Raw genomic sequence first — 20,157 nt, forward strand, 5'->3', positions numbered from 1 at the left:
CTTTTCACTCAAGAAATGAGGGGTGTAACAGATCATTAACTGAATACATATGTAAGCATCCAGTAGAGCACTCGATACTGCGTCCTCAAACGAGTGTGATCAATAACTTTTGAAAACAGGGTGTTCCTTTCTTCAGGGGTTATCATAGACATCTGATAACACGTCTATCCTATAAATGCATCTTTCATGAGCACATACAATGTAAGTGCCAAACAGAATTATCCACAACTTCCAAAACATACGAAAACTGCAGCTCCATTAAAAAGCCCCCTTACTTATTTTTGATTAAAGATAGCGTCTAATATTTTAAAATATGGTGTGGTGGAACTAACCATCTACGATATCTGAAATTCGTTTAGAGCTCAGTTCAACTGATACAATTTCGAAGACGAGTCCGCTTGACGCAAGGGCCCAACGCGCCGCGTAGCGGCAAAAAAGCGAAGCTGGCGAAACATTTATAACGGGTCACCGTCACTTATTATTGGACTTATAGCGCATTTACGGGGTTGCAACTATTTTGCTTTATAGTGTCACCAGGAAAGAAAAGCATGCGACCTAACGCCGATCTATTTGTATAAAGTGATAATTGGAAGGTATATAGTAGGAAATATCAATAAAATAATCATTCCATGTCGTCTTTTGAGGGCATTTTTGATTGTAAAAAATATATGTGTACGTCACCGTAGTCTCTGCAATGATAATTTTATCAGAGCAGTCTCGCGCAAGTAGAACTTCTTTACCTATTAGTTCTTCACTTGTTAGTCTCAACGTCTGGCGCAAAGCCAGACGTTTTCCATTACGATTTCACTACGATATTTGACAAGAAGGAGCAGTGCGCGAGATATGCTAATGAGCAGACTTCCCTCGCTTGAGTTTCTGAAGAATGTTCCATATCGCGCAAAGCTCATCACTACTGATTATGACAGGCGTGCAACGGTAGGTATCTGCTCCTCAACTTCCACCCTAATACGGTACAATAAGTTACCATTTGATGGGAATGGGACAATGCCCTCACTGTGTATGGAGTCATAGGGATAAGAAGACATTATTCATTAGTGTTGGTACAATTGTTTTTGCCCAAAAAGCATGCGCATTCAAAAACAAAATATGCAAGGTATCACGTACATGACCATGACGACGTGCAGAAAGTGCACTGGCCAGTGCATACCCTATGGCTATGTACTAGTAAACATGGTAAACATGAACAACATCATTATTCATCGGCAGTTCATTTTACTCCGAGCTTTTCCTGAAACATATAGCCATGATGATTAGGCCTACCATGTACCATGACCAATAACAGCACTAGATCATGTTGATGTCAACAAGTTCACATGAACCGTATAATCCCGCATGGCGCATGTGGGGCATGCGTCTTAACCAAAGCCCCAAAATCACTTGTTTTGGTCTATTTCACTTGTGTTTCCCCCGTCTCCCAGTCCATAATACATTTACAGTTTACAATCCCCGATCATGGCCCAACAAAAGGTCATCGGTTGACTAAAGGAACACAACTGTTCAATGGATTTATAGTTGAATGCGATCAAACTACGTCTTTTCAATCGTGGATGGTAAATTTAACCCCATGGGCCTAGGGAAGGCCCTATAACAATACTTTCGACACAGTTATTATCTCCGCTGCCTCCACCATGTTACACACAGTGCTCACTGCTGATTCTAAAATGCGCCACCTAGTCAAAACAGGACATATGAAAATTATGTTCTTCTAGGAATAGATCTCTTTCCAATATTTCGTCATTCCACTATCGTCATCACCTCATCATACTTTCATTGACATTACAGGCACAGATCCACAGAGCACTCTTCAAATCATCTACACAGTGGTTATCCAACTAGGATTATAAAGGTAATTTCTTAGCCCCGCACAGTGGGTTTCAGTCTTGATAAAGGGGCACTATTGCTAGCAGCTAGGTAGGCAAGATAAAGTTAGACGAAGTAGCCGATAGGGGTCTCTCACCCCTCAAAGTCCGTCACAACTATTCAAGCTTGTACAAGGAATACATGCAGCGCTGACTCTAACAAGACCCAATGGGAATGTCGCACAGTCATCTGTCAAAAACAAGACCTATGTTGCAGTATGATCTCTTGCCAATATTTAATAATTGCACTATCGTCATCACCTCATCATACTTCATTGACATTACAGGCACACATTGACATAGACCACTGTTGCAGTCAACGACACAGTCGCTATCCAAGTAGCATTATAGAGGTAATTATCATTATCATACCTCATTAGCATGTGAACCAATCACGTCGCGTCCTTTGCGATCACGGCAAAGCCTCATGGAATAATGTCTTTCACCGTTGAATAATTTTTCATATTCCATGCCTACAACTTCAATTTCTTCATATTCCATGGCTAGAAGTTCAAAACTAATATAATATCCAAGATAAAGTTACAAGAAGTAGTCAATAGGGGTCTCTCACCTCTCACTGTATGTCCACACTATTCACGCTTGTACGAGGAATACATTCAATGCTGAATCTAACCACACCCAGTGCCCTTACTCTGTATATTAGTCACTGGAAGATGGCCCATTTCACTCCTTGCTTCTACTTCACCTATAGTCTCATTGCAAACGCCTCAGTTCTATGATATCACATTCACTTTCAGCTGTCATGCAACGCAACAACTGTGCCATCGCACATCAACGAAGAAGTGCAGCCGCCCACATTCCACCTCACGTCTGTCCGACTAGCTGCAATCCTCGAGGGCGCCCCACTGTACCACGATTTCACTACGATGTTTGACAAGAAGGAGCAGTGCGCGAGATAGGCTAATGAGCAGACTTCCCTCGCTTGAGTTTCGGAAGAATGTTCCATATCGCGCTAAGCTGACCACTGCTGACCATGACAGGCGTGCATTGGACTGGTACAGGTTGGAACTGAACATTGAATATGCTGGTGGTGACGCTTTCTGATGAGAAGTTGGTCGTGACTGATGCAGTATCCTTGGACTTGTCCACAGCATCGTTCAATCATTGCTCTCTGAGCTGCCTTGATTCTGTACTTACCCAAATACTAAGACCAAATGCCTGTTGACTGTGCTTTAAGAGAGACTGGCGCCATGCCTAGACATATGACTGACCCCTATTGGCAAATTTGTATGACTTTATCTTGCCTACCTAGCTGCTGCCTATAGTCTCCCTTTAACTGCGGAACACTTCAGAGTCGATAAAATGCCATGTTCCACCTTTTAATGTGTTCAGACCGCCATTTTCAAAATAATCAAGTCAGGACACTGCCTTCTAGTCTCATAATAAATTTTGCTTTCCTCAATAATAACATTTCTTCTTCTTCAATGCTTTCATCATTCCAAACTTCTCCTCTGACTTTTACAGGGGTACAGTCATGGCAATCAAAACCCAAATACTGAAACCAAATGCCTGTTGACTGTGCTTTAAGAGAGACTGGCGCCATGCCTAGTCTCTCTTAAAGCACAGTCAACAGACACCAACCCCCTCAGACTCAGAAACCACAAACGCCCAACCCTTCCTGCTACCTTAATACTTCTGGGTTGTTAATCTGCGTCAAATTCGTCAACTACAGCATTCGCCAATGGTTACAGGTAAAAAAAGTATGTATCAGAATACTCAAAAACGGGTGAATTCAAAGAGAAAATCTATTAATTATGCCTTGGTCACGATTGTTAGAGTCGTCCAAATCGCTCATCCATTTCTGTTAGTAGACCGCTTCAAACATGTTAAACCAGTGCACACTTTCTGCAAATTTCAGAATAAATGAGCTTGGCCACGTAACCATGGTAACGTGCTTCTACCATGTTCTATGATACGAAAAAAACGTGGTAGTTGCGTTGGAACTCTCGTAACTCATTTTTAAGAACAATTATGCCTTCTCAAATAACAAAACTGGCTAAACTTCACCTGTTTTGTCCACAGTTCAATTGTGCTTAAGGTTAACAACGGTATTTCCAAATATATGGCCTACATAACTTAACTTGGACCACGAAAGGGTCCTGCCAACAGTTATGCCGAAGTTTCAGCATGATGCTTACATGTAGGTCCTGAAGCATAAAAGACGCGCCGTACAAAAGAAGAGCTGTGTACACAGCACACATCAAACACTACGTCGAAACGATCATTCATCATCACTGAATGATTACGTTCATCACTGAATGATTACGAATATTAACAACTGAACGCCTATATTGTCTCTCTGACATAGGGGGTGTCATACACCCTTATTATAGGGTTTGGTAAGGACCACTCCTGGTCACTGGTGACAATAATAATGTCTTGACGGGCTTATATAGTTATCAATGTTTTGGACTAAAACTACTGTGACGCGAACATTTAATGTGGAATGTAAGCACATGGTTACCACCCTGAACTGAATAATCGGATTTCCGAACGAGCTTGTTGGGAAAGAACCAGACTGAGTCTCATATTTCAAAAATGCAATAATACTACAGCACATCCAGGCAAAAATGTCTCACCTAAGGGCTAAATAACGAGCTGAATGTAAATCTGGCTCTTGATATAATTCTTATGAGATGACATTTCAGTCTGTAGATTAATTGTCAATCTTGGTAGCGGGGACATAAATGTGTAGGCTACATCCTGTCCATTGTTCACAACTTCAGCCCACGCATCATTTTCAAGTATGTCTATCAGTGGCCTAAATTACAAGAGCAAAAGGAGGCTGTGAACCGTCAGGTTTAATGTTCTCATGGAGGCAAACATGGTTGCACTCACTTAACATGCAGAGATGGGTGGGCCATTAGATTATGAAATTTATAAATTTTTCTAATTTCGGTGTGGTAAAACCCAAAGGCCAGCTGTCATGCTGTCACATTACTTATAAGTTTGAGGTATTTCACAGGAACCATAGTTAGATGTCAGTGATCCTTCAACATGGTTATCATTAATTCAAGGCAGCAAAGTAGCGAGATAAAATATGTCAGTATTCGTCATGCCGCAATCACAAAAAAAATCGCAAAGCGAGCATAACCCCTCAGCCTATTAAGGTTGAAGGTGAGATAATGGTGAAGTTGGCTTAGTGGAGTGGCTAGTTTGCATATGGAAATTAAAATTGTGGAAACCTATTTTGAGGATGTGAGCGTGGCGGCCATATTGAATTTCGAATCGCGCTGATTTTCGAAAGGAACCTTCCCCTTACAAAACTGCATCAGGCCTACGCCCACTAAAATTGATTCCATCCTCCAAGCCGTTCTCCTCGAAATTGACGGAAACCGATTTCAAGCACGTTGCCCTGGTGACCATATTGAGATTCAGAACGAGCCGGTTTTCGAAAGGAACCTTCCTCTAGTCACCCCCAACGTACATACCAAAAATGAATTCGACAATACCCCTCTAGCCCATTTGGGTTGAGGGGTAAAAACTTTGCCAGGCTGTCCGAGAATTAGATTTGATGTGCACTTTTTGTGGCAAGCGTTTTGTTTTCCTTTCACAAATCACATTATATTGACACCAAGTTGCAAACACAGCGTCAATTTGAACTTTTATTGGGAATAGAAGTGCTCTGAAGATATAATCAATCTCTGCACTCAACTCAAAACTGTTCTTAGGTTACTATTCGTGGGAGCTTCGAAACCAATGGTTAAAGTGAATATTAGTAGCGTAAAAAACAGGGTCATACATTGAGTGTCATGAGTCATTCCCAAATCTGCACATCCGCTGAAGACAAAAAATCTGGAGTAGTAAAATTTAACCACCTGTCAACTCTTTTGTCCACTGAACCAATCGATGTCCACCTAACTTTGTATTTTTACAAGTCGGCACTATCGTTAAGCCTATGTTCTGAGGAGTTTATATAACCAAGTTGAAATTTAGGCTTTTTTCCCAAAGACCAAGTCAGATTTATTTCCCTAATTTTGAACAATGCAGTCGTATCTAAACAGTGTCAGTCTGTCTTCCCAATACTTTAGACAATATGGCACTCGGCGTTTACGCTAGACATCCCCCTACCCCATGTGTGATCCCCATATGCATAAGCCCGCAGCACACCAGCCGCCAACTTTGGCGACAAGAAGCGTTCGGATGACGCCTCTCGACGGCAAAGTTGGCGGCCAGTGGATCCCGGTCAGAGCACACCTGCCCAGAATTGGCGTCCAGTAGCGTCTTTTCCGCCACTTTAACCCATCCTGGGCCATGCAGCGCGAAATCATGTGACATCAAGACGCAAGCTGATTGGCTATAGCCTCGCCGCCGACGCCAAGTCAGGCGGCAATCCGTAGCACACCTGGCTTCTTCTTGCGTTCAAACGCGGCGACACGCGTCAAAAATCAAACATGTTAGATATTTGGCGTTTAGTTGCGGCAAGTGGCGGCAAGTCGCGTTCGCCGACGCCGTTCGTAGCAGACTAGGGATTTTTCAGGCGTTCAGGACTCTTGCGGCAAAAAACGCCTGTGAACGCCGAAGTTGGCGGCTAGTGTGCTGCGGGCTATACGCAATCCCAGGCTGGAATACAGTGTTCCATTTTTGCCTCCTTTTCAAGTGAACATACATGTAGCCCTGCATTCTGCGGGTCACACAGCTATGATAAGGTTTTTGAAGGAACAGAAAGTAGTTTGGTCTGCTTTCTTATCACACGAAAATACAATGTTGTGGATTAATGTGAGATAAGGATGCTTTGATTGTACTATTTTCTAGTAGAAAAGAGTCAATTCATAGAGATGATTATGTACTAGCGTATTAAACCTATAGGATGAGAATCAAAAGTCCACCAAGCTTGAAACGTTTGAAGTGGGGGCGTGTGAAATCATATTACATTAGAGGTTTCTACAGAAGCACTCAGTTTTTGTAGACATAAACGTTAGTTTATGTGAGAAAATTGGCTGTTGAGCCAAGTTGTTGGAAGAGAATAGTAAAACAGCTAGCCATATAGGCAGGCCAAACCTAGCTTTTCGCCCGGTCACTGTTTGCAAAAAGTGTATCATGAAAATATCAAAACCGATCTATGACGAATTTTGAAGACTATTTAGAATAAGATTGGTAACCACAACCGCCAGACTCCCCGATTGTGGAATCGGTACACAGTGTACAACTCTACGCGCTCATTTGACTCACGCCCACGTACACGTGGAGGTCCCCACAGCATTTCGTTATTAGTTTTGATTAAAAATGGCCACTTAGCTGTCATTTGTAGAACTTTTGGGGCGGCGCTATGGCCCGTATGTCCACTCATATCTGCTCAAGCCGTATAGGACCGCCCAACCATGCCTATATAGCGGCACATTTTCAGGTGGAGAATAGAAGTTGTGGTATAGCGCGGGCCCTTGAGTTGCTAGGCCTACAGCAGTCAGCAGAATACCTCCTTCAACAGCATGAATTTGAAGTAGGGACTAGACTTTGCCGTTTTCATTTTGAGACTGAGGTAAATATTCTTCTATTTTCTCCGTCTGGCGGGCGTTAGATATCATTACAGGGACGCATGACACTGCAAGGTTGGAGCAAAGTGTCCCCACAATACAGTTCTTATGTAATGTAGATCAAATGTAGTGTTATTTTTTGGATATCGTTTTCCTTTTTCGGTACATTTCTATTTTAGAGAAGCAACTAACGCTTGCTAAACTAAATTGAAGTGTGTGCTTGCAATCCTTAGTACCATTTTTATTCCATAGACCTGTTCATGATAGGGTTCAGTGACGGATGTTTTGTGATCATTAAGTGTCCCTTTTACCGATTGTGACTTTTTTCTCATAAGGCCAACATCTTGGATGAATTGAAATACTTTTGTTCACCCTCAGTTAAGTTGACTTCAATGGTTTTTTTACTCTATTAAGTGGACACGAAGTGCGTTAAGTTGCCAAAGGCTGGTCCACTTTATACGGTCGAGACATAACGCTTTAAAATGCCTTAATCGATGGAGATACAGCGTCCTGGAAAATGTCCCCATAACCATGATAAGTATGCCCTCCAAGAATATCTCTTGTACAACACAACGAGTTATATTATCCCTTAACAACATGGGTCACAAGGAACAAAAACTGAGCAGGTAAAACTAAACAGACGACAAAAATGTCCTTGATAAATATGTAGATGGGCACCCATCACATTCGCTATTAAGCAGTCAATATAACAATGATATATTCCCCCCCCCCCCAAGCCTTTCACACTTTGCATATAGCGGGATGTACTCTTAACTTCGCTGTGTATATTTTTCTGTTCAAAATAAATTTCACAGATATCGATATTTTCTAATCTGTGAAGTTTAAAATGCACAATTTACACCCCTACTAAATTAAACATGTTTGATATCGTAATGCCAAAATACTTTCATTTGCCTGCAGTTTTAGGAGAGATGACAATGATCTTTAATAGCCGAACACTATTAACACTATCAATAATATGTTTTCAGCTATTTATACATAACTCCAGGTGTGATTAACTTGTGGCCTAACTTATACAGCTTTGTTAAGGCAATGATGGATTAATGAAGTCCGTCTAACACCCCAAGATATTGTATAGGCTAAAAACTCTTTATTTTCATTTCAGATATAACCAAGATGAAAAATTGCAGCCGTCTTCGCAGCCGTCGACGGATACCTCCCTGTGACAAAGCGAAGGAATTTATTGACAGTGGAAGTGATCTGCAAGGATTCCAGGAGAGATACATCAATGAATATATCGGTAAGTTTTAAGAAAAAAACACTTTGCACCAGAAAGTTTTAGTTTACATTTGGCCTGGCTCTGAAAACAACAGCCAATTACTTAGCAATGCCCCCCCCCCCCGCCACATATTTTACCTCTCTTGTAAATGTAGGCTAAATTTGAATGGTGTCCCCCCTGCTTCGAACTAAATGTGTATGTTTTTCTTCTTGACACGAGGCATTATTACACTACACCCCTTTTTTAGGACAACAAATTTTTGACTGAGATAAATGACCTATACCCATTGTCTTAAGCGGTAATTGCTGTGCTCTGTTTGCATTTTTATGATGCTGAGCAACAGGACTGAATTTAAGATTGAGCGATTTCTAGTAAGATCCTCATAAATCCCATTTGTGTCGACCGATTAATTGCTAGTTACCATTTCCGGTAGGGGAAATGGTATTTGCGGTCGCCTGTCTGTGTTTGTGTGCGGGGGGGGGGGGGGGGGGGGGGGTAGCAGTGATGTGTACACCTGTGAAACAGCTACTGCCTTCTTTTAGTCGTTAATGCAGTGTTCTAGTTTCATGACGTTCTGATTTTACATGTTAGAGGATGTGGATCATCCTCACGGTTCTCAATAAGGGCAATATGTGGCATATAGAGGTTAGAGCTCTGGGCTCTTGGGTAGGAGAGCTCATTCGTCTTTGTGTACTTGATCAAGATTTTCTCCCCTCGACTCTCCCAGGGGTAAATGGATACGCATGCCAAATCCTGAACGCTCTTACCAGCGGGCCGGACCTGTAATACAGGTTTTCCTTGCCTATAACGTATTCTATACCTTCTTGTACAACTGAAGATGTACCATACATTTAATTAGGCCCACAATGGGTTATCACCAGGAGTGGGTGTGAATATTCAAGAAATCTTTTTAGTATAAACTCCTCCCTCTTTTTTATTCAAGAACCACTATTCATTCCTATCTAGTATGAGAGAAGTCAATTTCACGTTTATTGGGTTGCTCTTCAATCATTTGTGAGGGATCATTTGAGTAAGATAGCAATTGATATTAAGCAGGCCAAATTTATGGTTGACGCCAAGAGTCGTTTGTGCACCGCTCCCGAATAACGATCTTCAAAACATGTGTACAACTCAATGAATGAGTTTCCCCGTCCACAGACTGTGGCAGTCTGGCGTAAGAACATTTGACCAATATCGTTGGGTTTCATATCCATGTGACATGCGAAGTCAGGCCTACACATAATCATTATGTACCCCGTCGGGCCTCATTGTAATGTCACTCAAAGACGTTATAGGCAAGGACAGCCTGTATTACCCTATGAGGCTGCCAGTGAGCTTTCACCCGAGTGCAGGGATAGAAAAATTATTTGTCATCGCACATTCGAACGACTCACATGATATATATGGTTGACAACTTGCACCATTTTAATCCTTCTCCGTATTGCGAACTGCCAAGGGATTATTGATGACACTGAAACGTTTGTTAGATCAAATGGAGGTATTGGTTGTCTCACCAAAACCGCGAGGGTGGGGCTAAAATATAGATTAAAATCAAGGCGTTCAAAAGTTCCGAAGTTAGTCATGTTCACGCAATAGATGTTAGTTATACGACTCCAACGTGAGGTAATCTGACTGCCTTTAAACATGTAAATCCATCCATCATGCGGTGTTTCTCTCATTGTTTATCGAAGGCTTAAACACAGACGTGACAATAATTTTCGCGAAGTTCTAAAATATGGAAAAGCATTTAACAAATGTGAATGATATTGGGGCATGGCGATTTAGCGGATCCTGCGGATTCTGCGGAATCTGGTCTGCAGCGGATTGGTATCCGGTAGTTTCGCTCCCTGACGTTTTCGCCCCCAGCATTTTCGCCCCCAAACTTAGCCTAAAACCATTAGGCCCCACGGTGGCCGCTGCCGTGATGTAATGTAATCAAGCTAAAATCAAGAGAGTGTCCGAGAGTCACTCTACCCAAATATTAGTCGTTTCGCCTCCTGGGACTTGGGTGTTTTAAGGATCGTTGCCAGGATCTCGGGCTTGTCACCTGTCATCGCATGATCTTGCTGGCTGTTTGGTCATCAAGAGTGGGATGATTGACTCCGGTGGACGTTTTAGAAAAATCTTTTATTTATTATCATGAGAGTGGGAAATTCTCTGTTTAAACTGATTTGTCATCTGAGAGTCCTGGACATCATCAGTCATCATGTGACTTGAATATCTTAATGATGGATCATCAAGGCAATCGTATGTTGCTCGTGCACGATTTTGCGATGTTGTAAAATAAAGAGAGACGTGTCAACCAGGCCAGTGTAGAAGTTTAAAATGTCCCCTGGAAAAAGTGTCCATCATCCCTATTGTATTCTGCACGATATTAACAAATTAACGAATGAGCGAAAATGACGTGTGACTCGGCCTATTATTTTATTACCAACTCGGCCTGGGTTGCGCCCCCGTAGTTCCTAAAATCATTGATTTCTCGGTCCTTACAGTATGTCAGTGTTGATTCAGCAGTTGTTTTGGCAAAGATATGTTTTTTTTGAGTTTCTGAAACCTAGAGCGCTACTCAACAGGCGGCTAACAAGAAACTACGCATTTATACTGTTGTTGCCGACGTATGTGTACACTGAACTTGGGATGTGCGTCGGCCCCGTCTTGAAATGCCGTCCAGTGCCAGTTGGTGCGCTTTTCGCTGATTTATGCAAAATTCAACATATCTCAAAAGTTCAATGGTTGACCCTCGATTTTTTTGGATTTTTGTGTAGCGTAAGCAACTGTCTTTCATGGGAGAATGGTCACTGTAAGAATTATCCAGGAAAAAATGTATAATATTTGGGGGTTTTCGTGATTGTCCGGCCCAATTCGCAATATTGCCATTTGGGATGGTGAACAGAGCTAGGAGCAAATGTGACGCTTATGATTTATTAAAAGAAATAAAATACCCGATTTAACATCCTGCAGAATCAGGGGCATATATGTGATATACGACACAAATGGGTTGTCCTCATGCATTCACTTTGGAAACGCATTTTAAAATAGATGTTACGTCCTGTTAATGGGGCACGTCATCATCGCGTACATTTGGGAAAAACTCCCTAACGAGACCAATGTGGAAATCGTCCGATAATAGAATGCAGACATTTTTTTCATGCATGTTGGGGTTTTTCCGAAATGCTTGATATCTTAGCGGTTTAGACAATTTAACAGTTATGGAATATTACAAATATTTATTATAAGGATAATTTATCATAATATCGATATTCTCGAGCTGTTTTTATGCTGATTCCGCCCAGATTCCGCAGAATCCGCAGGATCGCCATGCCCATGATATTGGGCTATCGATACAGGTCTTCCTGTGACCATGCTGTGACAGAGGCCGACCTTTTATTTCAGCCAATGAATGCCCCCTAACAGAACATTGTATTACAGTCTATATACAAACAGTGTAGACTTCACCATTTGTGTGCTTGAGTCAGTCCGTCCTGTCTTGTTCTGCATGTCCGTGTTGCATGGGCTGAACTTTTTTATGTGTCCCTACCAAAACGGATGTGCATCACAACTACCAATATATCAGTCCTTGACATCTGTATCGGGAGGCATTTTATAATCAGACTGATAACCCTTAACAATGCATCTTATGATTGAGAGTCAGCCTCCCCATATTGTTTTTCTGGTGAACAGAGAAATGAAGCGTAGGAACACTCTTTGAAATATTTGTAAATATGTTTGACCTTTTGAAAACCTTGGTTTTTCGGCCAGCACAAATATGCACTCCTGCGTGGAGGTGCAGCGACGCGACAAAGCAGAGTAAGAAGGTTTCCACAGTCTCAAAAACCTCTACGGGGTGTGTATTTTGTTTCCAAAAGACTTTTAAAGATTTTTTCAGAACCTCACCAACATTTATTTCTAAGACTAAGAGTGCTTGTGCCCTATATTAACCATAGTTTAGATGGTGCAACCATTTTCAACCATTCCACTGCTGCATCGAACACACGTTTATCTTTAGGCCTATCAAAAAATCATATTTTCTTATTTCAGGTAGGGGTGTTTTCACTGAAGTCCCTTTTGAAAAGGGTGACTTCCTCTTGATTTACAAGGGGGAGGTGATAAAAACAGCTGAAGCTGAAATTAGAGAAGAACGTTACAAAGAGGCTGGTTTAGGAAGCTTTATGTATTTTTTCAAATTCGGAAGTGAAACGATGTGGTAAGTTTTAATGTGTTTGCATTTAAAAATTATGCGGTTAAAGGGAATTTCGCACGACAATCGATTCAGCCTCCTTTTTACATGTTCCTGGGCGGTGAAAATGAACCTTTTCATTCCCTGTTTGAAAACTGGCGCAGATCAGTGAGCTAGATTAGACCTAATAAACATTAAGACAATAAGGCCCGCAAGCAATAGGGTGCCATTCAGGAACTTGCTTACGACTTGATGAAGCATCAATTGCTTTGATACCGACTGACACGCGGGAGGGACAATGCATTGCTCATACGAATTCGAATTCGAATTCGAATGTTGGAGATGAGTAAAGAGTATCTGTATTGTTTTTTGATCTAGAACGTCACCCGCTTCGACCATTGTCATCCAGTTGCTCCTTCCTGACATAGCTACATATTATGAGTTAAACAATTACTTCTGAATATGCACTGAGACTTTGTCAGGGGGCAGGTACAATCTGGACTACCAACATATGTCGTGAATATTTGCATGCTACAACTTTCAGACAATATATCAATTATATAGGAGAGTTTGTTCCACCCGAACTTTGAACTTTCGATTACTTTATATTGTAATGCATTTTTTTATACGAGGTTTGATTGCTGAGGGTAATTACCTTGCATGGCTAATTTATTTGTTTGAATTTCAGTGTCGATGCAACACGAGACGATGGAAGTCTTGGGCGCTTAGTGAATGATGGCGTGAACGGGTCGGACAATTGTTCAATGAGAATGGTTGCGAAGGAAGGGAAGCCATATTTGGCTTTATTTGCCAGCAGGAACATTGGCATTGGCGAGGAATTACGATACGATTATGGTGTTACAGATCTACCATGGCGAACATCTGACAAGCCAGTAAGCTTTGTTTTTTATCAATAATTAGACCCTGTCGTAGTGTGGCATGACACCAAGGGAAAATCAGTTGTTCTTGGATGATTCAATTAACCTCTGACAAATTCATTGTCACGAAGACTCAAGTTCTTTTAAACAGACTACTCGTGCATTTTAGCATACATAGAACTGGTGATATTATTGATGCATAAAAATCCAAGAATATGAGAGGTCTCCCCTTTTTGTGTATGCACTTTCTGAACGTTGAACTAATTACGTTTAAGTGGACACGAAGTGCGATCGGCTATGCTGAAGACCGGTCCACTTAAAAAAGTTCCAGTTCGACATTAGGTTGAAAATGCCTCTTTCTGAAAGAAATGTCCCCATAACTATGGCATTTTCGATATAAAGAAGGACCAAGTGATTAGTGATTTTAAAACTACCAGTCTAATGTTGTTATTTTTTCATGCAAGTGCCCCCACCGAAATATGATTGGTAGAACATGATCATGGAGCGAGACAGACAAAATAATGTGTATGTTTTCAAGTGTCTGCTAAACAAACATTGTCACTTACTAGAACTGAAACTTTTTCCGAATCGTGTTTAGGTTATCTGGTCACTACTCCGCTCGGAGCTCTTCTGCTTTCAACTTTACAACCTAGCTGAATATCAGTTGATCTGGAAATTACAATTTAATTGGCAGAAATCGTACAATGACCGACTGGGTTTTGGATAACCCATGATATTTGATGTTTTTCTGCAGTTCATTTATGAATTAAGAGATCTAACATAGATCAAAATGCGATTTGGCTGGGGAGCCAGCAACATGGTTAGCATACGTGCATTTTTTCAAGAAATGTGAGAGTTCACCATATTTTCCCTGTAAGTGGACCCCTGTCCTCTTCACTCTATTATAAGTGGACACACTTGCGTTAAGAAGTCGAAGGCTGGTCCACCTAAAGCCAGAATACATGCATGCAAATTGGTTGTTTTTCGAGCAAACAGGCCAGGCTTCGTCATGGTTTGTCAGTATCTGGGTTCTCCCTTTGATACGATAGAGTTCTAACACTGTGAATGCCTTCATTGATGGAGATATATAACCCTTCCTGGACATGTCCCCATAACTATGTATTAAGGGGCCAAATGATTTTGAATCTACCAGTCTAATGATCCTTCTTCATGCTAGTGTTCGCAATATAATATGATTAATTAAGCCTGTTGCAACTTGATCATCATGGGGCATACTGAATTTCTGTGGTATTGCCTCCATTAGCATTCGCCCACACTGACGTGTGTTGTCTTGAAGTTGAACAATGTCAATACATTGAGGGTCAAGATGCCATGAGGAGACATAGGCTGAATGTGGGCGTCCGTCAAAAAAAGTGCAATTGACTGGGGGTATCGTAAATTAGTTAAATAATTACACTGATCCTGTAGTGTTTAAAAAATTGATTACACGTACGTCTAGTTCTATTTCAGATGAATTAATGAACTGATCTCCACTGTTGGCTACTATCTGCTCTTGCTATAAAGTTTATATTAAAACAACCAAGTGGAGTAATATGCAAAAAAATTTAACTTTCAGAAATTACCGGGACAAAATGATCAGCACGGAACCAGAGCCAAAAACAAAAATCACCAATCAAGCAGGTCAAAGACCCAAATGCCCCGAACGCCAACTGGCCAACACGTCAACACTGTAACAAATTCTAGTCGAGAAAGGGAGTCAGAACACAGTCTTGAAAACAATTCACAGAACTCATACAATGGCAAAGGTAAATGTTTTTAAAAGCTCCATAAAGTATTATTGTGTCGCATTTTGCTTGCATTGAAACGCAGCAATATGTTACTGCAAACAAATGGCAGATCGAGATGTATGAAATCAAAGTTGCCAGCTTTTTGTTTCTTTGAGGTTGATAGAGCCACACTTTACCTATCTCCAAATCAATCATTATTCTTCTGCACCATCTTTATTTCTTTAGTTACGTGTGTTCATAGCGAAATCAGTGGGGTGAACTACTGTACCGGATTTTCGACATCAGTTCATTGATCGAAGGATTCTAAAACGGTTTAATATGTGTCTTTCAGATTCATCAAATGTGCTCGAGAAAAATGACAATATTGCACAGAGTTCTGGAGAGGTTATCATCAATGAGCAGGTGGAGAAAATAGAGAATACTAAAGGTAAGGAAATATCATCTTTATATAAAAGTCGTGTTCCATGATTCTATTGTCCAATGCATTTTAGATTCGTCTTCTTTACAGTGTTGATGTGCATCGGAAAATCTATCTAGATTGCGGATGGTCCCTTATATAACATGATGTGTGTGGCTCTAATGTTCTAACGATCATTGGACATACTACATGTGTGTCATCAGAGAGTCAGCATTGCAATAGGATCACTAAATTGGAAAGTTCTATGCTGTATCATTTCAGGTTCCGCTGCATCTGAATCAGTTTGCCTGCTGATCAACAATGAGACACATGAAATCTGTGATGTTGTGAAGGAGAGTAATGAACAGCCTTCATCATGTTCAGATGGTCATGAACCACCTGTGTCTGTGCACGAGCTGAGTTGCGATGATTTGGAGATAAATGAAATTGAGGTAAGTTATTTATGTCATTCGGTTAAACCCATCAGTAAACATCAAACTGACTCCCTCTGATGAGTGATAGTTTTCTTCAGATCATAAAATAAGCTGCAGTGACAGCCAGATCTAGTGATCAAATACAATTTTGCTGATAAGTTTCCGACCTGCATTTGATGCAGAATTAGCAAAATTATTATTTTTTTTTATCAGCAAAATTTATTTGATAGCACTTACATGTTCCTTTTCAGATATTAATAAATGAACCAGCTGACATTAGATGCAAAATGTTCTTTCTTTACAGGCGTTGAATGTTCATACTGAAGCCTCGGCGATATCTGCAGAACAGCAGCTAACTGATATCATCCTTGATGCTGAAGTGGGGGCGATCATGACTCAGCCATCCAATGGTAAGTACTAATATCTAACCCATAAGAGTACAGTAGACCTGCACACTCATGATAATGTATTTATTTGGGAAGAAACGCGCTGCAACACAGGGTTTGACATGGCATTTCAGTATAAGGACAACAACAACTCGCATACACTTTTCTGAATGTTTATTGCCAAAATCATGATTAAATACAGGCATTTCTTTGTGATTCGGGGAGGGGGGAGGCTTTCCTTTGCCGTATGTGATATTTTGTGTCCCCATAATATTTGTGTTGTATCTAAGTCCCCTCTAACATATCGGAAACTTATCATTTGAAGTATTTTTGTTCCAAAATCATGATAAAACACAGGCATTTCGTTGTGATTCGGGGAGAGGGGGGAGGCTTTCCTTTGCCGTATGTGACATTCTGTGTCCCCATAATATTTGTGTTGTATCTACAATATTGAAAAAGTCCCCTCTACCTTGGGAAGTCCCCTCTAACATATCGGAAGCTTATCATTTGAAGTATTCTTGTTCTAAAGTAGGTTTGAAAAATGGTACGTGGAGCAAAATGGAGAAGCGATAAACTTTTTTTGGCTCACCGTAAGGGGAGTCTATACGATAGCGCTGTGTCCGTCGTCGTCGTCGTCGTCGTCGTCGTCGTCGTCGTCGTATCCTAACAGTGGCACGTTTCTTAACTGCTAGGGCTATGAACTTGAAACTTTGTACACAGAATGCCCCAGGTCAGCTGACCTCTGACACTGATTTTCGGTCCGATCTGATTCTCTGTTTGGCCACCAGGGGGCCAAATGTCGATATCTAAAAAGTGTGATATCTCGCTTATTAGTGACTTGTTTTCGATAAAACTTTTGTTGTAGGTACTCATAGCAAATATACATTTTATATTATACGGGTTTTTAATTTGACCTTGTTTTCAAGGTCACAGAGGTCATATGGCGTAAATTGGCCATTAGAGTGTAAACTATGGCACGTTTCTTAACCACTAAAGCTATGAACTTGAAACTTGGTACATATAACCCCCTATATCACATAGCCTCTGGTGCTGAATTTTGGTTTGATCTGATTCTCCACTTTGCCACCAGGGGGCCAAAAGTGGATATCTAAAAAGTGTGATATCTCGCTTATAAGTGACTTGTTTTCGATAAAATTTTTATGGTAGGTACTCTTAGGAAGAATACATCACATATCTTACGGGTTTTCAATTTGACCTACTTTTCAAGGTCACAGAGGTCATATGGCGTAAATTGGCCGTTAGAGTGTAAACTATGGCACGTTTCTTAACCACTAAAGCTATGAACTTGAAACTTGGTACATATAACCCCCTATATCACATAGCCTCTGGTGCTGAATTTCAGTTTGATCTGATTCTCAACTTTGCCACCAGGGGGCCAAAAGTGGATATCTAAAAAGTGTGATATCTCGCTTATAAGTGACTTGTTTTCGATAAAATTTTTATGGTAGGTACTCTTAGGAAGAATACATCACATGTCTTACGGGTTTTCAATTTGACCTACTTTTCAAGGTCACAGAGGTCATATGGCGTAAATTGGCCGTTAGAGTGTAAACTATGGCACGTTTCTTAACCAGTAAAGCTATGAACTTGAAACTTGGTGCATATAACCCCCTACATCAGATAACCTTTGATGCCGAATTTTGGCCTGATCTGATTCTTTATTCGGCCACCAGGGGGCCATAATGGAAAAAGGAAGAAGTGCAATATCTTGCTTATTTGAGTGAATTGTTTTCGATAAAATTTTTATGGCAGGGACTTCTAGCAAGGATACACCACATGTCCTACGATTTTTGGATTTGACCTCCTTTTCTAGGTCACAGAGGTCAAATGGCGTAAATTGGCCATTAGAGTGTAACTATGGCACGTTTCTTAACTGCTGAAGCTATGAACTTGAAAGTTGGTACATGTAACCCCCTACATCAGATAATCTCTGACACCGAATTTTGGCCTGATCTGATTCTTGATTCGGCCACCAGGGAGTCAAAACTGAAAAAGTAGGACATGCAATATCTCGCTTATTAATGACTTTTTTTCGATGAATTTTTTATTGCAGGGACTCTTAGCAATCACACGATATTGATCTTGTTGATGTCATAGACAATTATTGGTTGGATCATAAACTTATATATACTGCCCTGTCTTATTACTTGACAATCAATACACATCTAAAAAAAGTCTTCATGCCTGATTGTGTTCACCATATTCACCTCTAAACTAAGCATGATCCTGCCTACTAAAAGATGTATACGGTGAGCACAATGGCCCCTGGCCGTTTCATTTTGCTATCCGTTACAGTGGCATAGGTTGAGACAGTCATTCCTAGGGAACATTTATTATGATACCAGAGAGTGTCAAAATAGAGAATGATAGAATCTTCACTCAACATTTAAGGGTCAGCCGAACCGCATCCTATTTGTTTGGTCATCAACACTACCGAATTGTCTGATATTCCAAGTGCTGAAGCCCAGATTCCCAATGATGTGCGCCCTGGAAAAGATCTTGATGGCAGTGAATATGAGGTAGGAATCTTTGAATGCGCATTATGAGACAATAAAAGGTCAAAATGTTTTTTTCGCCAGATTACAAAATAGATCGAAGCCATAATATATTGTTAAATTCCTTGTCATTGATAATGTTGCCCTGAAAAGTTTAACACAAACATGTGGCTGAGTGCTGTTACACCCTGTGAGTGTCCAAATAATCTATTATCAAGCAAGTTCATTATTATCATGTTTTATCCTCTTTATTTGACTGGTCAGCTTTTGATGAACAATCAAGACGTTCGCGCTTTTTTTCAGATGTTAGACACCAACACTCCCAGGGATATCACCCAAGTTGATAAGACATTATTGCTTGCTGAAGAAGAGATCGATATAAGAGAAAATCCAAAAGGTAATTTCATAATTCCATCCTGTGTATACCTGTATTCTGAAAAATTACCCTTACGTCCAAATGAAGTTTTCGCCAACTTCTCCAGGTGGCATACTAATGTATTTTGGGTTATTTCCAATAGCTGCAGTTATATTTCTCTATTAAAGCCATCATGTTGGCCTTCGCGCATTAAACTAAATTTGAGTAAAATAACGCCTTAATATATAATGGCACAGTCAGCATAATGATATTCTAGATAATGTTTGGAATGTAGTATGGCGCCAGTGTGTAGTATCAGTCATGCATGAACGCTGATATAATTGAAATTTCAGGTTCATCGACCCCTGTTCTAACACGGCAAAATAGAATCCAAGTCGACAAGATCCAAAGCCATCCAGAACCAATCATCCCACTGCTGCCCAATGAGTTCAGAGGCAATTCTGTAATTCAGCCAGATAGTGCTCAAATTGGAGAAGATACTGAGAATACACAAGAACCTAGACCTAAAGGTAATTATCATTAGTGCTCTTACTACTACTACTACTACTCCTACTGGACGCCATGGCAGCTGACAAGTGACATCAATGATGCACGCCAAGGAGGATCGACTTTTAGCATTCTCTAATCCAT

The 20,157-nt window shown here is 40.7% G+C and overlaps 1 protein-coding gene and 1 long non-coding RNA gene across 2 annotated transcripts in view; both read left to right on the top strand.

The window, feature by feature from the left end:
- The first annotated feature begins 892 nt into the window (after positions 1-892).
- LOC135499458 (uncharacterized) lies at positions 893-2,225 on the top strand. The gene is made up of 3 exons (XR_010449297.1): positions 893-936; positions 1,804-1,867; positions 2,168-2,225. It is a non-coding gene; the product is annotated as an uncharacterized LOC135499458 (long non-coding RNA).
- Positions 2,226-8,557: 6,332 nt separating this feature from the next.
- The window catches only part of LOC135499365 (uncharacterized), a gene marked incomplete at its 5' end in the record, with an annotated part of 28,948 nt that continues 17,348 nt past the window's right edge, over positions 8,558-20,157 (top strand). The window contains 10 exons of the mRNA XM_064790110.1: positions 8,558-8,636; positions 12,654-12,819; positions 13,481-13,685; positions 15,247-15,436; positions 15,750-15,845; positions 16,098-16,267; positions 16,554-16,659; positions 19,048-19,175; positions 19,455-19,548; positions 19,860-20,036. Coding sequence (XP_064646180.1) covers positions 8,558-8,636; positions 12,654-12,819; positions 13,481-13,685; positions 15,247-15,436; positions 15,750-15,845; positions 16,098-16,267; positions 16,554-16,659; positions 19,048-19,175; positions 19,455-19,548; positions 19,860-20,036 — 1,411 coding nt within the window. The remainder of the gene's footprint in view (positions 8,637-12,653; positions 12,820-13,480; positions 13,686-15,246; positions 15,437-15,749; positions 15,846-16,097; positions 16,268-16,553; positions 16,660-19,047; positions 19,176-19,454; positions 19,549-19,859; positions 20,037-20,157) is intronic.

Source organism: Lineus longissimus, chromosome 15 (assembly GCF_910592395.1).
Source record: "Lineus longissimus chromosome 15, tnLinLong1.2, whole genome shotgun sequence".
NCBI lineage: Eukaryota > Metazoa > Nemertea > Pilidiophora > Heteronemertea > Lineidae > Lineus > Lineus longissimus.